The sequence below is a fragment of the Petromyzon marinus genome, chromosome 71 (assembly GCF_048934315.1).
Source record: "Petromyzon marinus isolate PM22_M1 ecotype Great Lakes invasive population chromosome 71, UKy_Petmar_22M1.pri1.0, whole genome shotgun sequence".
Classification (NCBI taxonomy): domain Eukaryota; kingdom Metazoa; phylum Chordata; class Hyperoartia; order Petromyzontiformes; family Petromyzontidae; genus Petromyzon; species Petromyzon marinus.
In genome coordinates, this window is record NC_133737.1 from 355765 (window position 1) to 383286 (window position 27522).

Consider the following 27522-nt stretch of genomic DNA (forward strand, 5'->3'; position numbering starts at 1 on the left):
TTGGCTCAGTAGGCAAACTGAAGGGGGTCCAGGAGAGGGTCTGTAATGGCTTTGAGGTGTGCCAGGACCAAGCGCTCAAAATACTTCATTACCACAGAGGTAAGGGCGACCAGTCTATAATAATTTAGTCCTGTTGGCCTTAGCTTTTTGGGCACAGGGATGATGGTGGAGGACTTGAGACAGGCTGGTACATGGCATGTCTCCATGGAGGTGTTTACGATGTTGGTGAACACCGGAGACAGCTGGTCATTGCAGTGCCTGAGGGTGGCTGGAGAGACAGAGTCCGGCCCAGCTGCTTTGCGTGGGTTCTGCCTTTTAAAAAGTCTATTAACTTCTCCCTCCTGAAAGGAGAGGGTCGTCTCTGTAGGAGGGGTGGGAGATGCGGCCTCTTGGGTGGGAAGGGGTAGTTCAGGACAGTCCAATTGCCTTTCAAATCTGCAGAACTCGTTCAGGTCGTCGGCCAGGCGGGAGTCGTCAGTGGTGTGGGGGGCTCTGGGCTTGTAGTTGGTGATCTGCCTGAACCCTCTCCAGATAGAAGCAGAGTCGTTAACAGAGAACTGGTGTTTTAGTCTCTCTGAGTACAGTCGTTTAGCCTCTCTCACCGCCTTGCTAAAACTGTTCTTCAACTCCTTGAATCTGTCTCTATCCCCACTCCTACACGCTTCCCCCTTCTCCAAACTCAACCTTCTGAGCTTTGCTGAGAACCAGGGCTTGTTGTTGTTGAAGTTCACCCTAGTACGTGTTGGAATACAGCAGTCCTCACAGAAGCTGATGTACGACGTCACAACCTCTGTGAGTTCATCCAGACTATTGGTAGCAGTCGTGAACATATCCCAGTCAGTACAGTCCAAGCACACCCGCAAATCCTCCACAGCCTCACTGGTCCACTGTTTAGATGTCCTCACAGCAGGTTTAAAGAGCTTTAGTTTCTGCCTGTATGCAGGAATTAGGTGGACCATCGCATGGTCAGAGTGTCCCAGTGCTGCTCGGGGAACGGCGTGGTAGGCTAGCAGTGATCCAGAGTGTTCCCTTCTCTGTTAGGGTATTTAATGAATTGTATGTATTTGTGGAGTTCGGGCTGAGATTACCTTTGATAAAGTCGCCAAGTACGATAACCAGCGAATCTGGATTTGCTCGCTCCACACTCAGAATCTGGTTGGTGAGCATGCGATGGGCCTCTTTAACCTGAGGACCCGGCGGCAAGTAAACTCCGACCAAAATGAGCGACGCGAACTCACAAGGCGAGTAGAAAGATTTACAGTTTATGAAAAATTATTCAAGGAGCGGAGAACAATATTGCAGAATCACTGTGACATCTACACACCAGCCACTGTTAATGTAAAAACAAATACCACCGCCTTTCGTCTTGCCGGTGAGTGCTATGTCACGATCCAATCTTACAAGATGGAATCCTGCCAGTTGTAACGCAGTGTCCGGAATCAAATCACACAGCCATGTCTCTGTGAAGCACAAAACAGAAGATGAAATAAAGTCTCTGTTTTTCACCATCAGTAGCTGAAGTTTGTCCATATTGTTGCACAGTGAACGTACGTTGGAGAAAAAAAAGTTCGGAAGCACTGTTCGGATCCCGCGTCTGCATAGCCGTACAAGAGCCCCCGACCATTTACCGCTTGGGCGGCGTTTCGCTGCTTGAGCAAAGCCTAGCGCGGCTATGACTAGAATTCCCACATATTCTGCCGCTGGAAGCAGAAAGTTGGGAAATAAATCCACAGGAGTTGTTTCCCTGATGTTTAAAAGTTTGTCTCTTGTTAGGGAACTCCGAAAATCTTGGCAAAACACTGAATTAACAGAGAAGACAAAACAGGGCGCACCGACCGGCTGAGGCTACCATCATCGCCGCCATCTTCTCACCATCACGGGTGTGCTGAACAGCAGGCCTCTCTCACCAGCACGAGTGTGCTGAACAGCAGGCCCCTCTCACCAGCACAGGTGTGCTGAACAGCAGTCCCCTCTCACCAGCACAGGTGTGCTGAACAGCAGTCCCCTCTCACCAGCACAGGTGTGCTGAACAGCAAGCCTCTCTCACCAGCACGGGTGTGCTGAACAGCAGGCCCTTCTCACCAGCACAGGTGTGCTGAACAGCAGGCCTCTCACTAGCGCGGGTATGCTGAACAGCAGGCCCCTCTCACCAGCACGGGTGTGCTGAACAGCAGGCCCCTCTCACCAGCACGGGTAATCAAGCAAAACAAGACAAAACCAGACCTAACAGGGCGCACCAACCGGCCGAGGCTGAAATCATCGGTGCCAACTGAAAGAACCAAGAATATGGTAGCACATTCTATATTTATTGCAGAGGTTCAAGGTTCAAATCCGACAGACACACCTGGCTACCCCAGTAACATTCAGCAAAATATGCGCAGTCTGCTAAACGGCAGATGTAAACCATAGCGTTGTGTCATTCACAACGCACAGGTCATTGCATGTTGGTGTCACGATCAAAATTGTGGAAATTCCAAACATTATCCAGAAACTACACAACGGAGATGGCGCGTCAATGATCGTGCAGGGCCGGTGCAGGGCCACCTTGTGCCACACAGGGGCAGCTGCCACTTGGGGGGGGGGGGGTCCTTCGATTGTTTGAGATGAGATTCGATACGAAACACCGAGTTGCCGAGGCAATTAGGCAAGCGATTTATGAGTGCAAATATGATGTTGGTAACGTAGTGAATGCTTGGGAGCTTCATTGTCTCTCGCTCCTGCTGACAGATGTACCCAGCCCACAGCTCCACAGATACCAGCCGCTCCTCCTGTGCAGATTTGGCTACGTACGGTGCGAAATAAGTTACAGATACACACAGAGACTCACACAGAGACCCACAGATTAGCACGGTTGGCTACATACGGTGCAAAATAAGGTCCACGTACACACAAGAGACTCGGAGCAAGTTTGAGTCGCGTGCTACTGACAGTAGTTGAATACGGTTGGAAAGACGCTGATAGAGACACACACAGAGACTGATAAGAGAGAGGTGGACAGACACAGACAAGAGGAAGACAGAAAGAAAGATACAGAGACGACAGAGACACAGTCGGCGAGAGAGAGACACAGAAGAGAACAGAGACACAGAAGGACAGAGATGTTGAATCGAACACACTTAACTCGCTCCATTGAAAGAGATTCCTCGATCTTTGCCCATCCCCGGAAGTCGTTCTTGTTTCATTGTGTGTGGTGTGTACGTGTAAGCAATGTGGGATATCGATGTACACGGATATGAAAAAGATCAGCAGACAAGACGTCTTTCATACTCTTTGGTTCTTTCAGTAAAGTGACGTAGGTCGAAAAAATTAAATTATAAAAAATAAATCGCGACGTTTCGATCGCAACACGAGCGGTCGTCCTCAGACGAAAACATCCAGACATTGTCGCGGCAGAAGTCACGTGAGCTACGGCACGTGACAAAGATAAGGTGCCCCCCCCCCCCCCCCGTGGCTCGCCCCACTCAGCTGAGCATTGTTTTAATGCGGTGGGCTCACGCGAAATTGATTTCTGTAAAACGAAGGTACTTTGAAAACCCACTGGCTATACTTTTATATAAGTGTTGTGTCCTTAACTAACCACACGGAGACATCTAGCTGAGGCAACGTGTTTATTATAACTCTTTCGAACTCGGCTCTACACACTACTGTAACACGAAGGGGTACGGCCCCTTCCACCCGATAGCCTGCGGGAGTGACAGCCTCCCTTCTATCGCAGCCTGCACACTCCGGGCTCTGCTACCCACGGGTCCCTTAGCCCGGCGTTAAGGGAAGACTGGACGACCCGTCCCAGCCAGGGTACGGGAGATCACCTCTGGTCCGCTACAACTCGGATCTAACAAGAGCCTCGGTTGAGGGTCCCCGGGTGCTGGTCCAGTCTTCAGGTCTTCGAATGTCTTCAGGCTTGAGTTGGTGAACACTGCCCGGTCCGTCCAGAGGGCTGGGCTTTTAACCCCAGGTCGGGGTCTCCACTCCCCTCTTGACCCCCCCCCCCTCCCAGAACCTTTTGGAAGGTCTTATCTTAAGGGGCCTTGGGGACGGGTGGGGGGTCAGGGGTGTTAGTCTCCGGTCACGGGGATGGCGGGGGTTTAACCTTTGGTCGACCTCTACGGACCTCGCTCTCTCTCTCGGCTGCCCCCTGTTGAACTGTGAACGTGGTGGCAGGTCAGCTTACAGCGCCTTATGGCGCTTACACACAACTTCGTGACTAACGCTGCACGTTCCGTCGTTTTCATGCAGGGGGAGCTGCAAACCTACGCGTCCCCTGCATGAACGACGGAGGCGCAAGGACAAACGTTCGATCGAGTTGGAATCGATCAGCAGACGGCGGTCTTCTCGCACGGCCAGCTCTGTGTCGCCTCATTTCGATCCCACGATCCCAACCAGGTGAAAGTCCGCATCGAACCGAACCCCCAGCAAGGCCATCTACTTAACGACGAGAGAAAATTCACACCAAATATCGTTTTCAATGAATAAGCTTTTAATTAAGAAATACAATTATCTAATTCAAAACATAATACAATTCAAAGTTTCATTTTCAAACTTCAAAACGGAGCATCGGGAGCTTGCATGGATGCGTCCTTCGTGTGCAATTTTTTTCGTGACTTTCCTGGCCTAAGGCCGTAAATGGTTGTGAGGGGCGCCGTAGGCGGTCAGGCTTGCTTCAACCCTTCGTTGTGAACATCCAGACGTTAATCAACAAGAACCATTTCTCGTCCTAATTCGACAAAAACTACGTCAACACGTAATACAAAATTATAATTCGTGTTGTAGAGAATGTATCTCCTCTACGTGTAACTTTTGAGTGGTATGCCTTGTAACTGATTAATGATCCGAGTGTGCTCCCTATTTCAAAGACAATGAGTTGCTTCAGAGGGAGATGCTTCCTGAAAACACAAAAGTACCCTTTGACCTGTATCACAAGAACAATGAGTCTCACCTGAGTTATCTGTACAGGTTACTTCCAAACACACACTTTGTCCTAACATCACTTATTTAATGTTTGACCTTTATAGACAAAATGTTACATGTATGCACACAATCAAACAAGTATTCATTCTAAATTAGAGTCATTTTAACAAAATTGAATTACTGTAGTGAAATATACTGCACCAGGTTAAATCGCATGAACAAGAAGCTATGTAAAAAATACGCTTAACAGTGTATGTACAACATACTATTGCACAATTCAAAACGAGTAGGCCATTGCATGCTGGCGTCTGGGTCAAAATTGATCAAATTCTAAACATTACCTACAAACTCCACAACTGAGATGCCACATCAACAATCGCTCCCTACTGACAGGCTCTTGTCCACATGCAGGCCGGTGCAGGGCCACACAGGGGCAGCTGCTACTTGGGGGTGCTCTTCCGAGTGTTTCAAACGAGATACGATACAAAACTCCGAATTGCCAGAGGCGATTAAGCAAGCACCATATAAATGGAATTAATAGAACATAGTGAATGCTTGGGAGCTTATTGGTTCTCGCTCCTGGTTAGAGATCTACCCAACCCACAGGTTCACAAAGACTGGCCGCTCTTACCCTGCAGGTTGAACCTAGGAATTGTGTTCAACTTCATTATCATCATTAAAGGCCTGTGCCAAAGGTGCATCTATTGGAGCGACATCGTCTCAAGCTTACACATCTACCGGGTCTCCATTTGACTTTGTATTGTCTCGGAGGAAGTCCACCCACACCTCCACTTCCACAAACTGCTGGGAGTTGCCTCGCTCTGCCTCACAGTCAGAATTCTCCTCCCGCTTCACGTTGCCTCCATTGATGTGAAGGTCCGACTTTGGAGTTGAATCTTCATCTTCACATTTTACCTTAACTCCTTCGCTCTTCACCATCACTTCACATTTTACCTTCACTTCTTCGCTCTTCACCATCACTTCTTCACATTTCACCTTCACCTCTTCATATTTCACCTCGATACCTTTAAAAGTGTCCAAGCTGGGATTTTCTTCCGTATCTTGTTTCATCAAGGATGGGCTCATTGCGGTACTTTGACTTTCACAAGCTGATTTCAGACTCCTCTCCTTGTGGATCTTCTGATGCGTGTGTGTTCTCTGGTGTACATGAAGATTTGATGACTTTGCAAACGCCTTCCCACACACACTGCACTTGAAGGGTTTCTCTCCCGTGTGTGTTCTCTGGTGTTCTACAAGAGTAGATGAACGTGCAAACGCCTTCCCACACGCACTGCACTTGAAGGGTTTCTCTCCCGTGTGTGTTCTCTGGTGTGTTACAAGAGGAGATGAATTTGAAAACGCCTTCCCACACACACTGCACTTGAAGGGTTTATCTCCTGTGTGTGTTCTCTGGTGTGTTACAAGAGTAGATGAACGTGCAAACGCCTTCCCACACACACTGCACTTGAAGGGTTTCTCTCCTGTGTGTGTTCTCTGGTGTTTTACAAGAGCAGATGAATCTGAAAACGCCTTCCCACACACACTGCACTTGAAGGGTTTGTCTCCTGTGTGAGTTATTTGGTGTGTTACAAGAGTAGATGACTGTGTGAACACCTTCCCACACACACTGCACTTGAGGGGTTTATTTCCCGTGTGTGTTCTCTGGTGTTTTACAAGAGTAGATGAATCTGCAAACGCCTTCCCACACACACTGCACTTGAAGGGTTTCTCTCCTGTGTGTGTTCTTTGGTGTTTTACAAGCGCAGATGAATCTGAAAACGCCTTCCCACACACACTGCACTTGAAGGGTTTCTCTCCCGTGTGAGTTCTCTGGTGTACTTGAAGATGTGATGAATGTGCAAACGCCTTCCCACACACACTGCACTTGAAGGGTTTCTCTCCTGTGTGTGTTCTCTGGTGTTCTACAAGAGTAGATGAACGTGCAAACGCCTTCCCACACACACTGCACTTGAAGGGTTTCTCTCCCGTGTGTGTTCTCTGGTGTGTTACAAGAGGAGATGAATGTGAAAACGCCTTCCCACACACACTGCACTTGAAGGGTTTCTCTCCTGTGTGAGTTATCTGGTGTGTTACAAGAGTAGATGACTGTGTGAACGCCTTCCCACACACACTGCACTTGAAGGGTTTATTTCCCGTGTGTGTTCTCTGGTGTTTTACAAGAGTAGATGAATTTGAAAACGCCTTCCCACACACACTGCACTTGAAGGGTTTATCTCCTGTGTGTGTTCTCTGGTGTGTTACAAGAGTAGATGAACGTGCAAACGCCTTCCCACACACACTGCACTTGAAGGGTTTCTCTCCCATGTGTGTTCTCTGGTGTTCTACAAGAGTAGATGAACGTGCAAACGCCTTCCCACACACACTGCACTTGAAGGGTTTCTCTCCCGTGTGTGTTCTCTGGTGTGCTACAAGAGCAGATGACTGTGAAAACGCCTTCCCACACACACTGCACTTGAAGGGTTTCTCTCCCGTGTGTGTTCTCTGGTGTGCTACAAGAGCAGATGACTGTGAAAATGCCTTCCCGCACACACTGCACTTGAAGGGTTTCTCTCCTGTGTGAGTTATCTGGTGCCATGTCAAATGTTCAGTACTATCCGTGCTGTTTGCACGCCGGTTGCATTGATGCCTTTTTGCACCGAGCTGTGCTGAGTGCCTTTGCTCCATCAGACAAATTCTGCAGAGGAAGCGACAGCTGCAGAGAGAAAAAAAAGAATATCCACACCATCTACACGTCAGTATTGAGGCACAGAGGAATGCAAACACACAGTAACACATGACTTACACATCTATACTTATTCATATATTCATGATATGGTGAAAAAGTGTCCCAAATTCATCACGCGGGCTGTTATGGCACACAACGAGAGGGCGAATGTCATAAACATGCCTGGAAGCCCTCGTATCTTCAAAATGAATGTTAACCCAAAACTCCGAGCACAAAATTTCGGCTATCTGGCTTCAAAAGGAATATTTATGAAAGCTAAATTCAGTTGACATAGCAAAGGGTGTTGAAAATAATACTGTTTGTGTTATGCAGAAATGCATAAATTAATGTTCAATCACAACTTAGAGGTGTGAAGCCAGGCACAGATGTCCTTGAATGCTGGGATGAACAGTTCTGACTTCAACTGCACATGTGCTGTGATAACTTCCTGACTCCATTCTTACAAAAAGTTCCAGAGGAAATAAAAAATAAACTGTTTTGATATAACCTCCGTGCTCAATAGAGTTAATAGACTTTACTGCAAAATACAAACTTGACCCTGTCACACACTCAGAGGTGGAGCCAGGATTTTCAGGAAGATGGGGCAACCCCTTCAGCAATGAAAAATGATAGGAGTTGTTAGTAAGTAAGGAGTTGTTAGTAAGTAAGTTGTTAGTATGTAAGGAGTTGTTAGTAAGCAAGGAGTTGTTAGTAAGGAGTTGTTAGTAAGGAGTTGTAAGGAGTTGTTAGTTAGTAAGGACTTGTCCCTTGCTTTATATTTGACGCGTATGATAGGCACCGCGCTCGCTGAAGGTGTTTGCCATCAGGGAAGTCGTGTACTGTATACGCAACTGCGCCCAATTCTGTGAGTCGCTTGTAACAGCTTTGCCGTGACTTATTGCCGATTTTGGACTCGGACTGTTGTCCTCTCATAGAGTCCCTGGCACGTAATAATATGCCACACGGTGGCAGTGGGGGTCGCAAAATGCTGATTTATATATATATATAAAAGGGAAATGTGTGGATATGTGTGTCTGTTGGAAAGTGTTTAGCATACTTCCCAACATGCTACACACTTGAAATTTGGCATGTGGGTAGATTCCGTACTGTACACAATGAACAAAGTATAAAAATATAAGGAGGGAGGAAAGACGGACAGGGAGGCAGAGAGAGAGAGAGGGGGGGGTGCGGAGGGATGAACAGAAGCTTAAATAGGAAATACGGTTGGAGGGGGAGAGGGGCCAGAGCGAGAGCGGCAGATAAAAAACGCACATCTTACACATACAAAACGGCAGCTCAAAAAAGGACCACCTCTTGTAAATACAAAATGGCAGCTCAAAAAAGGACCACCTCTTGTAAATCCAAAACGGCAGCTCAAAAAAGGGCACATCTTACACATAAGTACAACGGTAACTTCCCCGTAGAAGTGTGATAATAAAGTATTAAAGCTTTCGTGACTGCATGAAATGACTCATTGGTTTTTTCGGTAAAGTCACGTATGTAGAAATACAATAAAATTATATTAAAACAAAAAAACAATCACGGCGTTTCGATCACAACGCAAGCGATCTTCATCAGGTGTCAAGAACAAATCACGGAGGTAAATACAACAAAAAGATGAGAGACGAGAATTCAACAAACCTGAAAAACATTATGTGAAGCACATCCAGTCAGGCCAACAACACAGTTAGACACTTCCTGGCGGACCACGAATTTCAGGAGAGTGTTAAATTTCGCATTCAACCTTTGGATTGCACATACCAGCATAGATAGAATGAAAAATACGAGGTTCTACATACGTGACTTTACAAAAAAAAACAATGAGTAATTTTATGCGGTCACGAAAGCTTTAATACTTTATTATCACACTTCTATGGGGAAGTTACCGTTGTAATTACGTGTAAGATGTGCCCTTTTTTGAGCTGACATTTTGTATTTACAAGAGGTGGTCATTTTTTGAGCTGCCGTTTTGTATCTACAAGAGGTGGTCCTTTTTTGAGCTGCCGTTTTGTATGTGTAAGATGTGCGTGTTTGAGCTGCCGCTCTCGCTCTGGCCCCTCCCCCCCTCCAACCGTATTTCCTATTTAAGCTTCTGTTCATCCCTCCGCCCCCCCCCCCTCTCTCTCTGCCTCCCTGTCCGTCTTTCCTCCCCCCTTACCTCTTGGTGGACATGTATATGTATTTCTACTGACCTTGTACCTCGTATTTTTATTCTATCTATGCTGGTATTTGCAATCCAAAGGTTGAACACGAAATTTAACACTCTTCTGAAATTCGTGGTCCGCTAGGAAGTGTCTGTGTTGTTGGCCTGACTGGATGTGCTTCACATGTTTTTTCAGGTTTGTTGAATTCTCGTCTCTCATCTTTTTGTTGTATTTACCTCCGTGATTTGTTCTTGACACCTGATGAAGATCGCTTGCATTGTGATCGAAGCGTCGTGATTGTTTTTTGTTTTTTTGTTTAAATATAATTTTATTGTATTTCTACATACGTGACTTTACCGAAAACAAATGAGTAATTTTATGCAGTCACGAAAGCTTTAATACTTTATTATAAAAATATATTTTTGTATTTTGTATGACCATGAAGTTTGTTACGTCAACCCGCAACACACCTGAGTTAAGCGCTCTGCAATGCTTAGAGCTGTTCACAGCGTGCCGGGAGATTTTAGGTGGCGCGTCGCTCCTGGCCGATGAAGCCATTGGTTTCTCGGAGTTTCAATACATATCCGTGCGAAGAACGGGTAGAACGGCTATCTTAAATATGAAGCAGAAAATTACATCTGTTTGTTTGTGTGAAGCAGCAAAACCTCTCCAACGCTGAGCTTTGGCGTCATGAAATTTTCACAGCTTATGCTGTTTGGAATTTCTAAGTGAACGCGACTATTTTCAGCTCACCACGTCATTCATTCCAGAGTGGCGAAAATCGACCTTGCGTAGAAGTGGATTAAGGTTAAATTTCCTTGAGTGAAAACAACCGATTTAGGTAACTTGATTTGTTTTGGCTTTTTTCCTTCTTGCAAGCATCAACATTTAAGGGTTTTTCAGTGAAATATAAGGTAATATGAAATATATCCAAGACAAGAATACAAGTTCCGGGCGAAGCCGGGTAGTGAAGCTAGTTACTAATAAACCCCAATGATCCAATCAAAATTAGGGATTTCGATCGGACTGTTGGGGGGGGCACGTGCCACCCCACCCCCACTGGCTCCACCACTGTCACGGACTGGCATGCTACACAGGTGATGGTGTGTCCAGACCCACGCCTGGCCACGTTCACCTTCTCAGAATTAATGCTTCCTCACTCCACCAAGCAAATTCATTGAGGATCAATCAACACAGCCGAAGTTGTGTGTCTCTATCTCTCTTCCCGTGGTTGCGTGGATTTCCTTCCCGATACCCGGGGTTCCCCTCCACATGTAGAGTGTGAACACCACCACGCGTCTAGGGTGAACACCGCCACGCGTCTAGAGTGAACACCGCCACGCGTCTAGAGTGAACACCGCCACGCGTCTAGAGTGAACACCGCCACACGTCTAGAGTGAACACCGCCACACGTCTAGAGTGAACACCGCCACGCGTCTAGAGTGAACACCGCCACGCTGTTGACGAGCCTCACCTTGTGATGTCGGCAGGTCGCTTCTAAAAACAAAAGCAGCACAGCAGCTCAAGCGGGCCTGGCCTGGTACAAAAAGAATGAAATAAAAACTGCGTGAATATTTAAAAGTAAAACAAAGTGACAAAGTGGCGAGCCGAGTGAAGACAAATTAAACTTAAGCGATAGAATTGAAGCAAACGCGATCAGGCGAGGGCAGGAGGCAAGGCCCCGGGTGGCTAGGCCCCGCGCTGTAAAGTTCCAACCTGGACATCGCTTCCATGCTCGCTGATACTCAATTGACATCCCTACGAGAGAGACAGCGAGGCTCTACCTCTGTAAACAACAACCACCACCACAACCACCACCAGCACCACCACTACAACCACCACCAACACAACAACCACCACCAACACAACAACCACCACCACAACCACCACCACATCAACCACCACCACAACCACCACCACAACAACCACCACCACAACCACCACCACAACAACCACAACAACAACCACCACCACAACAACCACCACAGCAACCACAACCACCACAATAACTACAACAACCACCACCACAACCACCACAACAACCACCATGACAACCACCACAACAACCACCACCACAACAACAACAAACACCACAACAACCATTACCACCATAACAACCACAACCACCACCACTACAACAAACACCACCACCACAACAACAACCACTAGCACAACAACCACTACCACAACAATCACCACCACAACTATCACCACAACAACCACCACCACAGCCACCACCACAACCACAACCCCCACAATCACAACCACCACAACAACCACCACAGCCACCACCACAACCACAATCACCAGAACCACCACCACAACCACCACCAAAACCACAACAACCACAACAACAACCACCACCACAACAACCACCACAGCAACCACAACCACCACAATAACTACAACCACCACCACAACCACCACAACAACCACCATGACAACCACCACAACAACCACCACCACAACAACAACAAACACCACAACAACCATTACCACCATAACAACCACAACCACCACCACTACAACAAACACCACCACCACAACAACAACCACTAGCACAACAACCACTACCACAACAATCACCACCACAACTATCACCACAACAACCACTACCACAACAACCACTACCACAACAACCACCACCACAACCACAATCACCAGAACTACCACCACAACAACCACTACCACAACAATAACCACCACAACTATCACCACAACAACCACCACAGCCACCACCACATCCACAATCACCAGAACCACCACCACAACCACCACCAAAACCACAACAACCACCACAACCACCACCATAACCACCACAATAACCACAACAACCACCACAACAACCACCACCACAACCACCACAACAACAAACACCACAACAACCACAACAACCATCACCACAACCACCACAACCACCACCACTACAGCAAACACCACCACAACCATCACCACAACAACAACCATCAACACAACAACAACCACCACAACCACCACAACCACCACCACAACACCCACTACCACAACAACCACCACCACAACCACCACCACCACAACCACCACCACAACAACCACCACCACAACAACCACCACCACAACCACCACAACAAACACCACAACAACCACCACAACCACCACTACAACAACCACCACAGCCACCACCAGAACAACCACCACCACAACAACCACCACCACAACCACCACCACAACCACCACCACAACAACCACCACAACAACCACCACCACAACCACCACCACAAACACCACAACAACCACTACCACAACAACCACCACCACAATCACCAGAACTACCACCACAACAACCACTACCACAACAATCACCACCACAACTTTCACCACAACAACCACCACCACAACCACCACCAAAACCACCACCACCAAAACCACAACAACCACCACAACAACCACCACAACCACCACCATAACCACCACAATAACCACAACAACCACCACCACAACCACCAACACAACAACAAACACCACAAAAACCACAACAACCATCACCACAACCACCACAACCACCACCACTACAGCAAACACTACCACAACCACCAACACAACAACCACCACCACAACAACCACCACCACAACAACCACCACCACAACAAACACCACAACAACCACAACAACCACCACAACCACAAACACCACCAAAACCACCACTACAACAACCACCACAGCCACCACCACCACAACAACCACCACAACCACCACAACAACCACCACCACCACAACCACCACCACATTAACCACCACAACCACCAACACAACAACCACCACAACAACCACCACAACCACCACAATAACCACCACCACAACAAGTAAAACAAAGTGACAAAGTGGCGAGCCGAGTGAAGACAAATTAAACTTAAGCGAGAGAATTGAAGCAAACGCGATCAGGCGAGGGCAGGAGGCAAGGCCCCGGGTGGCTAGGCCCCGCGCTGTAAAGTTCCAACCTGGACATCGCTTCCATGCTCGCTGCTACTCAATTGACATCCCTACGAGAGAGGCAGCGAGGCTCTACCTCGGTAAACAACAACCACCACCACAACCACCACCACAACAACCACCACCACTACAACAACCACCACCACATCAACCACCACCACAACCACCACAACAACCACCACAACAACCACCACCACAACAACCACCACCACAACAACCACCACAACAACCACCACCACAACAACAACCAACACAACAACCACCACAGCAACCACAACCACCACAATAACTACAACAACCACCACCACCACAACCACCACAACAACCACCATGACAACCACCACAACAACCACCACCACAACCACCACCACAACCACCACAACAACAACAAACACCACAACAACCATTACCACCATAACAACCACAACCACCACAACTACAACAAACACCACCACAACAACAACCACTAGCACAACAACCACTACCACAACAATCACCACCACAACTATCACCACAACAACCACCACCACAGCCACCACCACAACCACAACCCCCACAACCACCACAACAACCACCACCCCCACAACCACTACCACAACAACCACTACCACAACAACCACTACCACAACAACCACCACCACAACCACAATCACCAGAACTACCACCACAACAACCACTACCACAACAATCACCACCACAACTATCACCACAACAACCACCACCACAGCCACCACCACAACCACAACCCCCACAATCACAACCACCACAACAACCACCACAGCCACCACCACAACCACAATCACCAGAACTACCACCACAACAACCACCACCACAACCACCACCAAAACTACAACAACCACCACAACAACCACCACAACCACCACCATAACCACCACAATAACCACAACAACCACCACAACAACCACCACCACAACCACCAACACAACAACAAACACCACAACAACCACAACAACCATCACCACAACCACCACAACCACCACCACTACAGCAAACACCACCACAACCATCACCACAACAACAACCACCACAACCATCAACACAACAACAACCACCACAACCACCACCACAACACCCACCACCACAACAACCACCACCACAATTCTAGATTTAAAGCTTTCGTGACTGCAAGGATCCATACTCTTTGGTTCTATTCGGTAAAGTCACGTAGGTAAATAATAAAACAACAATAATCACGACGTTTCGGCCACAACACAAGTGGCCTTCATCAGGTGAAGGGACGAGCCTGTCTGGAGGACAGCGCTGGAGTGGAAGAAGCCACGCTTAGATCACGACATTTAAGGAAACGCTACTGTTATTATGGATAAAGATTCATACAGCAACAAAATCCAGAATCTGCTCAACGATGGAAGTTACTCAAAAATAAAAAAATGACCCCACTAATAGCCTAGCGATAAAAACCAACAAGATCATCACTAGTTCGACCTCCCTAATCGACCCAACTAAACGTCCCTCCCTAAAACCTTCTGCTGCAATACCCCCTAGATTCTATGGTCTTCCCAAGATTCATAAAGAAGGCACCCCACTACGACCCATCGCATCCAAGATCAACTCCCCTACCTATAGACTAGCCCGTTTTCTGTCAGATACCTTGCTGCATTTCACTGGCAAGACCACCTCAGCAGTACTTAACTCAGCCCAATTGGTCTCTATGGTCAAAGACGTTGTACTGTCCCCTGACGATATCCTTGTCAGCTTCGATGTGGTCTCTTTGTTCACCAAGGTCCCAGTACCTGATACCATTGAAATAATTGAAAATTTGGTTCAACATGGACTAGACCCCGACACACCTGCACTGGTTAGGCACTGCCTCAACAATACCTACTTTACTTGGAATGGCTCCTTCTACAAACAAAATGAGGGTACCCCCATGGGTTCCCCCTTGTCACCAGTGATAGCCAATATTTTCTTGGAGAAATTTGAATCAGACGCCATCCAGACTTCCACCCTCAGACCTTCCCTGTGGAAGAGATATGTGGATGACACTTTCGTCATTTGGCCACATGGCCTCCCAGCTCTGAACCTTTTCCTACACCACATCAATTCCAGACATCCCGCCATCAAATTCACCATGGAAGTGGAGAAAGATTGCAAGCTACCATTCTTAGACGTTCTGTTTGAGAGGAGACCTGATGGCTCATTGGGACATTCTGTCTACAGGAAACCCACCCACACAGATTCCTACTTGAAACCTGATTCCCACCACCACCCAGCCCAAAAGAATTCTCTCATCAAAACTTTATACCATAGGGCTCATTGCATTTCGGACCAACACCACCTGACCAGTGAATTAAAACATGTACACCTGGCCCTCAAAAGGAATGGTTACTCTGACCGTACCATCCGCCAAGCTGTCTCTCCCTCCATACAGAAACAACCACTTGATACTCCGGTCAAAACCATCACACTTCCATATATAGCAGGCGTTACTAAAAAGATTTCCAAAATTCTAAACAAACACAAGATCCAGGTCCGGTTCAATACAGTACACAAAATTCGTGATCTGATCCCATCCGTGAAGGATGTCATTCCTGATTTACAGTACCCCGGGGTTCACAAATTGAGTTGTACCTGCGGTTATTGCTACATCGGTGAGACAAAGCGACATGTCTCTGACCGAATTCGCGAGCACAAATCAGATTTGAAACACGGCAAAACGAATTCTTCTGCCGTAGCTGATCACTGTTACAACGCTGTGGGGGATCACGATATAATTTTTTCCGATACCAAGGTTCTTTGCAAACCCACGGGCTTTTATCAGAGATTTGTTCATGAAGCAATTCAGATCTACAAACACAGACACAATTTCAACCGAGAGGATGGTTTCAAATTAAGCAACCATTGGAAAGATGTTCTAAATCGAACTAAACATTAAACTAATTTAAATGGTACAGTATATTTTTCGAGTAGTGGTACCCCAAACTTTCGCAGCTCTTATAAATTCCCATTTTCACACCATCAATAGGTAAAATCCCCCTCCCCCCTTTCCCCCCCCCCCTTCGCCAAACTGCAAGTCCACCGGCACGTACACCACCTCTTTGCTCGCACACAGGTCCGATGTCTGAGCGTGGTTGTGTTTCGCTAAATTCTCCTGTTTGATGAGTACTAGGTGCCTCGGTGAATGTATATACTCTGACTTTAACATAGCTATTTCTGTGACCAGTTACTAGCTAATCACTCAGCTATTTAAATGCTAAATTCTATGCTAATTCCTTTGTCAAGGGGCACCTCTGCGGATGTGTATACTTTAACTTAGCTATTTCAATGAGCCATTTCAATGCTAAATTATATGCTAATTCCTTTGTCAAAGCCCGTGGTCTTCTTCTTCTTCTCACACAGCTTAAATGTCGCGATCTAAGCGTGGCTTCTTCCACTCCAGCGCTGTCCTCCAGACAGGCTCGTCCCTTCACCTGATGAAGGCCGCTTGTGTTGTGGCCGAAACGTCGTGATTATTGTTGTTTTATTATTTACCTACGTGACTTCACCGAATAGAACCAAAGAGTATAACCACCACCACAACCACCACCACCACAACAACCACCACCACAACAACCACCACCACAACCACCACCACAACAACAAATACCACAACAACCACAACAACCACCACAACCACAAACACCACCACAACCACCACTACAACAACCACCACAGCCACCACCACCTATACAACCACCACAACCACCACAACCACCACCACTACAGCAAACACCACCACAACCACCAACACAACAACCACCACAACAACCACCACCACCACCACAACAACCACCACCACATCAAACACCACAACAACCACAACAACCACCACAACCACAAACACCACCAAAAAACCACCACTACAACAACCACCACAGCCACCACCACCACAACCACCACCACAACCACCACCACAACCACCACCCCCACAACTACCACAACAACCACTACCACAACAACCACCACCACAACCACAATCACCAGAACTACCACCACAACAACCACTACCACAACAATCACCACCACAACTATCACCACAACAACCACCACCACAGTCACCACCACAACCACAACCCCCACAATCACAACCACCACAACAACCACCACAGCCACCACCACAATCACCAGAACTACCACCAAAACAACCACCACCACAACCACCAACACAACAACAAACACCACAACAACCACAACAACCATCACCACAACCACCACAACCACCACCACTACAGCAAACACCACCACAACCACCACCACAACAACAACCACCACAACAACCACAAACACCACCAAAATCACCACTACAACAACCACCACAGCCACCACCACCACAACAACCACCACAACCACCAACACAACAACCACCACAACAACCACCACAACCACCACCACAACCACCACCACAACCACCACCACAACCACCACAAAAACCACAACAACTACCACAATAACCACGACCACAACAACCACCACAACAAGTAAAACAAAGTGACAAAGTGGCGAGCCGAGTGAAGACAAATTAAACTTAAGCGAGAGAATTGAAGCAAACGCGATCAGGCGAGGGCAGGAGGCAAGGCCCCGCGTGGCTAGGCCCCGCGCTGTAAATTTCCAACCTGGACATCGCTTCCATGTTCGCTGCTACTCAATTGACATCCCTACGAGAGAGAGCGAGGCTCTACCTCGGTAAACAACAACCACCACCACAACAACCACCACAACAACAACCACCACCACAACCGCGATGAGAATTTCTCACCTCGGATTTCAGTGCACGGCGGAGCAGCAGCTTCCTGTTACTTCGTGACGTCACGCAGCAGCAGGAGTTGACATGACGCCACTTGCGGGGTACCAAACACTCCCCTCCCACAATGAGCGGCTCTGTGGGCGTGGGTGCCGAACTCGTCGCAATAAACTCGCGACGGCTTTCATGAATATATTATGTTAATGAGCCGACAGTCACCGGGAGTAGCTTTGCCCAAACAAGGATTCTAGTTGAACAGGTAAGGGAAGTGACCCAGGCAGAGGTGACGTCACGCTCAAGGGCGCAGTGGACCGAGTGGGATGAATACCTTGGTGACATGACGTCACTAGCAAGGTACACCTCCCCCTGGCGTTTCAAGCCGATGAGGTAATGCTGAGTGGTGACGTCACAGGGCGGGGTTGGAATTTAAGTTGATTTAGATTCATTTTCCCTTGCTCCCTCCCTTGATCAGAGACCCCTTGGGTGTGTGAGCTCAGCAACAACTGTGTGTGTGTACACTGTGTGTACGTGTACACTGTATGTGTGTACACTGTACGTGTGTACACTGTGTGTGTGTACACTGTGTGTGTGTACACACACAGTGCGTGTACTACTCACTGTGTGTGTACACTGTGTGTGTGTACACTTTGTGTGTACGTACACTGTGTGTGTGTGTACGTACACACACACACACAGTGTTTGCAGTGTTTGCACACAGAGTGTACACACACACTTTGTACACACACAGTGCAAACACACACAGTGTACACACACAGTGTGTACGTGTACACACACTGTGTGTGTACACACACACTGTGTGTACACGTACACACTGTGGGGGGCCCAGTCATCTAAGTCAGTCGACCAATGGCATTTATTCATCAATTTATTATTTTCCCAAAAAAATTGTTTTCAATTTACGTAACTTTACCGAAAGAACCAAGAATACGGTAGCACATTCTCTATTTATTGCAGAGATTCAAGGTTCAACACCGACAGACAGACCTGGCTACCCCAGTAACATTCACCAAAATATGCACAGTCTGCTTAACGGCAGCTATAAAACATAGCGTTGTGTCATTCACAACGCGCAGGTCATTGCATATTTGTGTCAGGGTCAAAATTGGGGTAATTCCAAACATTATCCAGAAACTACACAACGGAGATGGCGCTTCAATGATCGCCCCCTACCGACAGACTCATGTCCACGTGCAGGCCGGTGCAGGGCCACCTTGTGCCACACAGGGGCAGCTGCCACTTGGGGGGGGGGGGGTCCTTCGCTTGTTTGAGATGAGATTCGATACGAAACACTGAGTTGCCGAGGCAATTAGGCAAGCGATTTATGAGTGCAAATATGATGTTGGTAACGTAGTGAATGCTTGGGAGCTTCATTGTCTCTCGCTCCTGCTGACAGATGTACCCAGCCCACAGCTCCACAGATACTAGCCGCTCCTCCTGTGCAGGTTCAGCTACGTACAGTGCAAAAGAAGTTCCAGAAACACACAGAGACTCACACAGAGACCAACAGATTAGCATGGTTGGCTACGTATGGTGCGAAATAAGTTCAACGTACACACAGAGACTCGGAGCAAGTTTGAGTCGCGTGCAGTCGTGGGCCATGAAAGTTGAATTGGCGCATGTTGCTACTGACAGTAGTTGAATACGGTTGGAAAGATGCTGATAGAGACACACACAGAGACTGACAAGAGAAAGGTGGACAGACACAGACAAGAGGAAGACAGAAAGATACAGAGATGACAGAGACACAGTCAGCGAGAGAGAGACACAGAGGGGAACAGAGACACAGATGGACAGAGAGATGTTGAATCGAACAAACTTAACTTGCTCCACTGAAAGAGATTCCTCAATCTTTGCCCATCCCCGGAAGTCGTTCCAGTTTCTATTTATTTCATTGTATGTGGTGTCTACGTGTAAGCAATGTGGGATATCAATGTAGATAGATATGAACAAGATCAGCAGACAAGACGTCTTTCATACTCTTTGGTTCTTTGAGTGAAGTCACGCAGGTAGAAAAAGTACAATAAATCACGACGTTTCTATCGCAACACGAGCGGTCGTCCTCAGGCGAAAACATCCAGACATTGTCACGGCAGAAGTCACGTGAGCTACGGCACGTGACAAAGATAAGGTGACCCCCCACCCCCGTGGCTATCCCTGCTCAGCTGAGCATTGTTTTAATGCGGTGGGCTCACGCGAGATTGATTTCTGTAAAACGAAGGTACTTTGAAAACCCACTGGCTATACTTTTATATAAGTGTTGTGTCCTTAACTAACCACACGTAGACGTCTGGTTGAGGCAACGCGTTTTTTATAACTCTTTTGAACTCGGCTCTACACACTACTGTACCACGAAGGAGTACGGCCCCTTCCACTTGATAGCCTACGCGAGTGACAGCCTCCCTTCTATCGCAGCCTGCACACTCCGGGCTCTGCTACCCACGGATCCCTTAGCCCGGCGTTAAGGGAAGACTGGACGACCCGTCCCAGCCAGGGTACGGGAGCTCACCTCTGGTCCGCTACAACCCGGCTCTGGCTAGAGCCCGGGGAGGGTCCCAGGGTGTTCGAGCCACCTCGGTCCGCTACAACCCGGCTCTAACAAGAGCCTCGGTTGAGGGTCCACGGGTGCTGGTCCAGTCTTCAGGTCTTCGGATGTCTTCAGGCTTGAGTTGGTGAACACTGCCCGGCCCGTCCAGAGGGCTGGGCTTTTAACCCCAGGTCGGGGTCTCCACTACCCTCTTGAGCCCCCCCCCTCCCAGAACCTTTTGGAAGGTCTTATCTTAAGGGGCCTTGGGGACGGGTGGGGGGTCAGGGGTGTTATTCTCGGGTCACGGGGGGGGGGCGGGGGTTTGCTTTGGTCGACCCGTACACACCTCACTCTCTCTCTCGGCTGCCCCCTGTTGAACTGTGAACGTGGTGGCAGGTCAGCTTACAGCGCCTTGTTGTGGCGCTTACGCACAACTTCGTGACTAACGCTGCACGTTCCGTCATATTCATGCAGGGGGCGCTGCAAACCTACGCGTCCCCTGCATGAACGACGGAGGCGCAGGGACAGACGTTCGATCGCATTGGAATCAATTTGCGGACGGCGGTCTTCTCGCACGGCCAGCTCTGTGTCGCCTCATCTGGATCCCGCGATCCCAACCAGGTGAAAGTTCGCATCGAACCAAACCACCGGCAAAGCCATCTACTTAATGACGCGAGAAAATTCACACGAAATATCGCTTTCAATTAATAAGCTTTTAATGAAGAAATACAATTATCTAATTCAAAATAATACAATTCAAAGTTGTTTCATTTTAAAACTTCAAAACGGAGCATCGGGAGCTTGCGTGGAGGCGTCGTTCGTGTGCAATTTTTTTCGTGACTTTCCTGGCCCCAGGCCGTAAATGGTTGTGAGGGGCACCGCAGGCGATCTGGCTTGCTTCAAGCCATGGTTGTGAACATCCAGACGTTAATCAGCAAGGGCCATTTCTTGTCCTAATTCGAGAAAATCTACATCAACATGTAATACAAAATTATAATTCGTGTTGTAGAGAATGTATCTCCTCTACGTGTAACTTTTGAGTGGTATGCCTTGTAACTGATGAATGATCCGAGTGTGCTCCCTATTTCAAAGACAATGAGTTGCTCCAGAGGGAGAAGCTTCCTGAAACATAAAATACCCTTTGACCTGTATCACAAGAACAATGAGTCTCACCTGAGTTATCTGTACAGGTTACTTCCAAAACACACGCTTTGTCTTAACATCACTTATTCAATGTTTGACCCTTATACACAAAATGTTACATGTACGTACACAATCAAACAAGTATTCATTCTAAATTATTGACAGGCATCTGAACAAAATTGAATTACAGGTGCACCCCAAGCCTGTTCCCACCCCCCCCCCCCCCCCCCGCTTCTGTGTATATGCAAGATGTGCTGTTTTGAGCTGCCGCAAGATGAGCTGCCACTCTCCTTTTGCTCCCCCCCCCCCAACCTTATTTCCTATTTAAGCTTCTGTTCACCTCTCTCTCTTTGCCTCTCCGTCTTTCCTACTGACCATGTACCTCGTATTTTCACTCTGTCTATGCTGGTTTGTGCAATCCAGAAGTTGAACACGAAATTTAACACTTCTGAAATTCGTGGTCCGCCAGGAAGTGTCTGTGTTGTTGGCCTGACTGGTTGTGCTTCACATGTTTTTTAGGTTTGTTAAATTCTCGTCTCTCATCTTTTTTACCTCCATGATTTGTTCTTGCCATGATTTGTCCTTGACACCTGGTGAAGATCGCTTGTGTTGTGATCTAAACGTCGTGATTGTTTTGTATTTAATATAATTTTATTGTATTTCTACATACGTGACTTTACCGAAAAAACCAATGAGTAAGGTTACATCGCATTAACAAGAAGCTATTTAAAAAAAATATGCACCGTCTGCTTAACAGTGTATGTACAACATACTATTGCGCCAAAACGAGTTGGCCATTGCATGCTGGCGTCTGGGTCAAAATGTATCAAATTCTAAACATTACCTACAAACTACACAACCAAGATGCCACATCAACCATCACCCCCTACTGACAGGCTCTTGTCCACATGCAGGCCAGTGCAGGGCCACCACCTTGTGCCACACAGGGGCAGCTGCTATTTGGGGATGCTCTTCGAGTGTTTGAGACAAGATACGATACAAAACTCCGAATTGCCAGAGGCGATTAAGCAACCACCATATAATTGGAATAATTAGAACCTTGTGAATGCTTGGGAGCTTATTGACTCTCGCTCATGGTTAGAGATCTACCCAACCCACAGGTCCACAAAGACTGGCCGCTCTTACCCTGCAGGTTGAACCTAGGAATTGAGTGTTCAACTTTATTGTTGTCATTAAAGGCCTGTGACAAAGGTGCATCTATTGGAGCGACATCGTCTCAAGCTTACACATCTAACGTGTCTCCAATTGACTTCGTATTGTCTCGGAGGAAGTCCACCCACACCTCCACTTCCACAAACTGCTGAGAATTGCCTCGCTCTGCCTCACAGTCAGAATTCTCCTCCTGCTTCACGTTTCCTCCATTAATGTGTCGGTCCGACTTTGGAGTTGAATCATCTTCACATTTTACCTTCACTTCTTCGCTCTTCACCATCACTTGTTCATATTTCACCTCTATACCTTTAAAAGTGTCCAAGCTTGGATTTTCTTCCGGTTCTTGTTTCATGAGGGATGGGCTCATTGCGCCACTTTGACTTCCACAAGCTGATTTCAGACTCCACTCCTTGTGGGTCTTCTGATGCTTGTGAGTTCTCTGGTGTCTTTGAAGTTGTGGTGACTGTGCAAACGCCTTCCCACACACACTGCACTTGAAGGGTTTCTCTCCCATGTGTGTTCTCTGGTGTACATGAAGATTTGATGAAAGTGTAAACGCCGTCCCACACACACTGCACTTGAAGGGTTTCTCTCCTGTGTGTGTTCTCTGGTGTTTTTTAAGAGTAGATGAATGTGCAAACGCCTTCCCACACACACTGCACTTGAAGGGTTTCTCTCCTGTGTGTGTTCTCTGGTGTTTTACAAGAGCAGATGAATCTGAAAACGCCTTCCCACACACACTGCACTTGAAGGGTTTCTCTCCTGTGTGTGTTCTCTGGTGTTTTACAAGAGCAGATGAATCTGAAAACGCCTTCCCACACACACTGCACTTGAAGGGTTTCTCTCCTGTGTGAGTTCTCTGGTGTGTTACAAGAGTAGATGACTGTGTGAACGCCTTCCCACACACACTGCACTTGAAGGGTTTATTTCCCATGTGTGTTCTCTGGTGTTTTACAAGAGTAGATGAATTTGAAAACGCCTTCCCACACACACTGCACTTGAAGGGTTTATCTCCTGTGTGTGTTCTCTGGTGTGTTACAAGAGTAGATGAATGTGCAAACGCCTTCCCACACACACTGCACTTGAAGGGTTTCTCTCCTGTGTGAGTTCTCTGGTGTGTTACAAGAGTAGATGAACGTGCAAACGCCTTCCCACACACACTGCACTTGAAGGGTTTCTCTCCCATGTGTCTTCTCTCGTGTGGTACAAGAGCAGATGAATCTGCAAACGCCTTCCCACACACACTGCACTTGAAGGGTTTCTCTCCTGTGTGTGTTCTCTGGTGTGGTACAAGATCAGATGAATCTGCAAACGCCTTCCCACACACACTGCACTTGAAGGGTTTCTCTCCTGTGTGTGTTCTCTGGTGTTTTACAAGAGCAGATGAATCTGAAAACGCCTTCCCACACACACTGCACTTGAAGGGTTTCTCTCCCGTGTGAGTTCTCTGGTGTACTTGAAGATGTGATGAATGTGCAAACGCCTTCCCACACACACTGCACTTAAAGGGTTTCTCACCCGTGTGTGTTCTCTGGTGTGCTACAAGAGGAGATGAATGTGCAAACGCCTTCCCACACACACTGCACTTGAAGGGTTTCTCTCCCGTGTGTGTTTTCTGGTGTATTTGAAGATGTGGTGAATGTGAAAACGCCTTCCCACACACACTGCACTTGAAGGGTTTCTCTCCCGTGTGTGTTCTCTGGTGTGCTACAAGAGCAGATGACTGTGAAAATGCCTTCCCGCACACACTGCACTTGAAGGGTTTCTCTCCTGTGTGAGTTATCTGGTGCCGTGTCAAATGTTCAGTACTATCCGTGCTGTTTGCACGCCAGTTGCATTGATGCCTTTTTGCACCGAGCTGCGCTGAGTGACTCTGCTCCATCAGACAAATTCTGCAGAGGAAGCGACAGCTGCAGAGAGAAAAAAAAGAATATCCACACCATCTACACGTCAGTATTGAGGCACAGAGGAATGCAAACACAGTAACACATGACTTACACATCTATACTTATTCATATATTCATGATATAGTGAAAAAGTGTCCCAAATTCATCACGCGGGCTGTTATGGCACACAACGAGAGGGCGAATGTCATAAACATGCCTGGAAGCCCTCGTATCTTCAAAATGAATGTTAACCCAAAACTCCGAGGACACAATTTCGGCTATCTGGCTTCAAAAGGAATATTTATGAAAGCTAAATTCAGTTGACATAGCAAAGGGTGTTGAAAATAATACTGTTTGTGTTATGCAGAAATGCATAAATTAATGTTCAATCGCAACTTAGAGGTGTGAAGCCAGGCACAGATGTCCTTGAATGCTGGGATGAACAGTTCTGACTTCAACTGCACATGTGCTGTGATAACTTCCTGACTCCATTCTTACAAAAAGTTCCAGAGGAAATCAAAAATAAACTGTTTTGATATAACCTCCGTGCTCAATAGAGTTAATAGACTTTACTGCAAAATACAAACTTGACCCTGTCACACACTCAGAGGTGGAGCCAGGATTTTCAGGAAGATGGGGCAACCCCTTCAGCAATGAAAAATGATAGGAGTTGTTAGTAAGTAAGGAGTTGTTAGTAAGTAAGTTGTTAGTATGTAAGGAGTTGTTAGTAAGCAAGGAGTTGTTAGTAAGGAGTTGTTAGTAAGGAGTTGTAAGGAGTTGTTAGTTAGTAAGGACTTGTCCCTTGCTTTTTATTTGACGCGTATGATAGGCATCGCGCTCGCTGAAGATGTTTGCCATCAGGGAAGTCGTGTACTGTATACGCAACTGCGCACAATTCTGTGAGTCGCTTGTAACAGCTTTGCCGTGACTTATTGCCAATTTTGAACTCGGACTGTTGTCCTCTCATAGAGTCCCTGGCACGTAATAATATGCCACACGGTGGCAGTGGGGGTCGCAAAATGCTGATTTATCTATATTTATAAAAGGGAAATGTGTGGATATGTGTCTGTTCGAAAGTGTTTAGCATACTTCCCAACATGCTACACACTTGAAATTTGGCATGTGGGTAGGTTCCGTACTGTACACAATGAACAAAGTATAAAAATATAAGGAGGGAGGAAAGACGGACAGGGAGGCAGAGAGAGAGAGAGGGGGAGGTGCGGAGGGATGAACAGAAGCTTAAATAGGAAATACGGTTGGAGGGGGGGAGGGGCCAGAGCGAGAGCGGCAGCTCAAACACGCACATCTTACACATACAAAACGGCAGCTCAAAAAAGGACCACCTCTTGTAAATACAAAATGGCAGCTCAAAAAAGGACCACCTCTTGTAAATACAAAACGGCAGCTCAAAAAAGGGCACATCTTACACATAATTACAACGGTAACTTCCCCGTAGAAGTGTGATAATAAAGTATTAAAGCTTTCGTGACTGCATAAAATTACTCATTGGTTTTTTCGGTAAAGTCACGTATGTAGAAATACAATAAAATTATATTTAAAAAAAACAATCACGACGTTTCGATCACAACGCAAGCGATCTTCATCAGGTGTCAAGAACAAATCACGGAGGTAAATACAACAAAAAGATGAGAGACGAGAATTCAACAAACCTGAAAAAACATTATGTGAAGCACATCCAGTCAGGCCAACAACACAGTTAGACACTTCCCAGCAGACCACGAATTTCAGGAGAGTGTTAAATTTCGTATTCAACCTTTGGATTGCACATACCAGCATAGATAGAATGAAAAATACGAGGTTCTACATACGTGACTTTACCAAAAAAAACAATGAGTAATTTTATGCAGTCACGAAAGCTTTAATACTTTATTATCACACTTCTACGGGGAAGTTACCGTTGTAATTACGTGTAAGATGTGCCCTTTTTTGAGCTGACATTTTGTATTTACAAGAGGTGGTCATTTTTTGAGCTGCCATTTTGTATCTACAAGAGGTGGTCCTTTTTTGAGCTGCCGTTTTGTATGTGTAAGATGTGCGTGTTTGAGCTGCCGCACTCGCTCTGGCCCCTCCCCCCCTCCAACCGTATTTCCTATTTAAGCTTCTGTTCATCCCTCCGCCCCCCCTCTCTCTCTGCCTCCCTGCCCGTCTTTCCTCCCCCCTTACCTCTTGGTGGACATGTATATGTATTTGTACTGACCTTGTACCTCGTATTTTTTATTCTATCTATGCTGGTATTTGCAATCCAAAGG

General features: G+C 47.1%; 2 protein-coding genes and 1 long non-coding RNA gene across 3 annotated transcripts in view; all 3 read right to left on the reverse strand.

Moving 5' to 3' along the window:
- LOC142906835 (uncharacterized) overlaps positions 1 to 27522 on the reverse strand; it is a 129584-nt gene that overhangs the window by 31839 nt on the left and 70223 nt on the right. The gene's annotated exons all lie outside the window — the stretch shown is intronic.
- On the reverse strand, positions 4460 to 27209 carry LOC142906797 (uncharacterized). Its single transcript, XM_076055346.1, has 2 exons — positions 23443 to 27209; positions 4460 to 7620 (listed from the first exon to the last, which is right to left on the reverse strand). Exons 1-2 carry the CDS (start codon positions 25366 to 25368, stop codon positions 5635 to 5637), a joined length of 3912 nt encoding a protein of 1303 aa, XP_075911461.1. The 5' UTR covers positions 25369 to 27209; the 3' UTR covers positions 4460 to 5634.
- On the reverse strand, positions 7679 to 19113 carry LOC142906901 (uncharacterized). Its single transcript, XR_012930543.1, has 3 exons — positions 18521 to 19113; positions 11252 to 11314; positions 7679 to 8092 (listed from the first exon to the last, which is right to left on the reverse strand). It is a non-coding gene; the product is annotated as an uncharacterized LOC142906901 (long non-coding RNA).

Coding starts and splice junctions, on each gene's coding strand:
- LOC142906797 (XM_076055346.1), bottom strand. CDS start 25,368: ATGTGTAAGTCATGTGTTACTGTGTTTGCATTCCTCTGTGCCTCAATA. Junction 7,621..23,442: donor CAATTGGAGACACGTTAGAT/GTGTAAGCTTGA, acceptor TCTCTCTGCAGC/TGTCGCTTCCTCTGCAGAAT.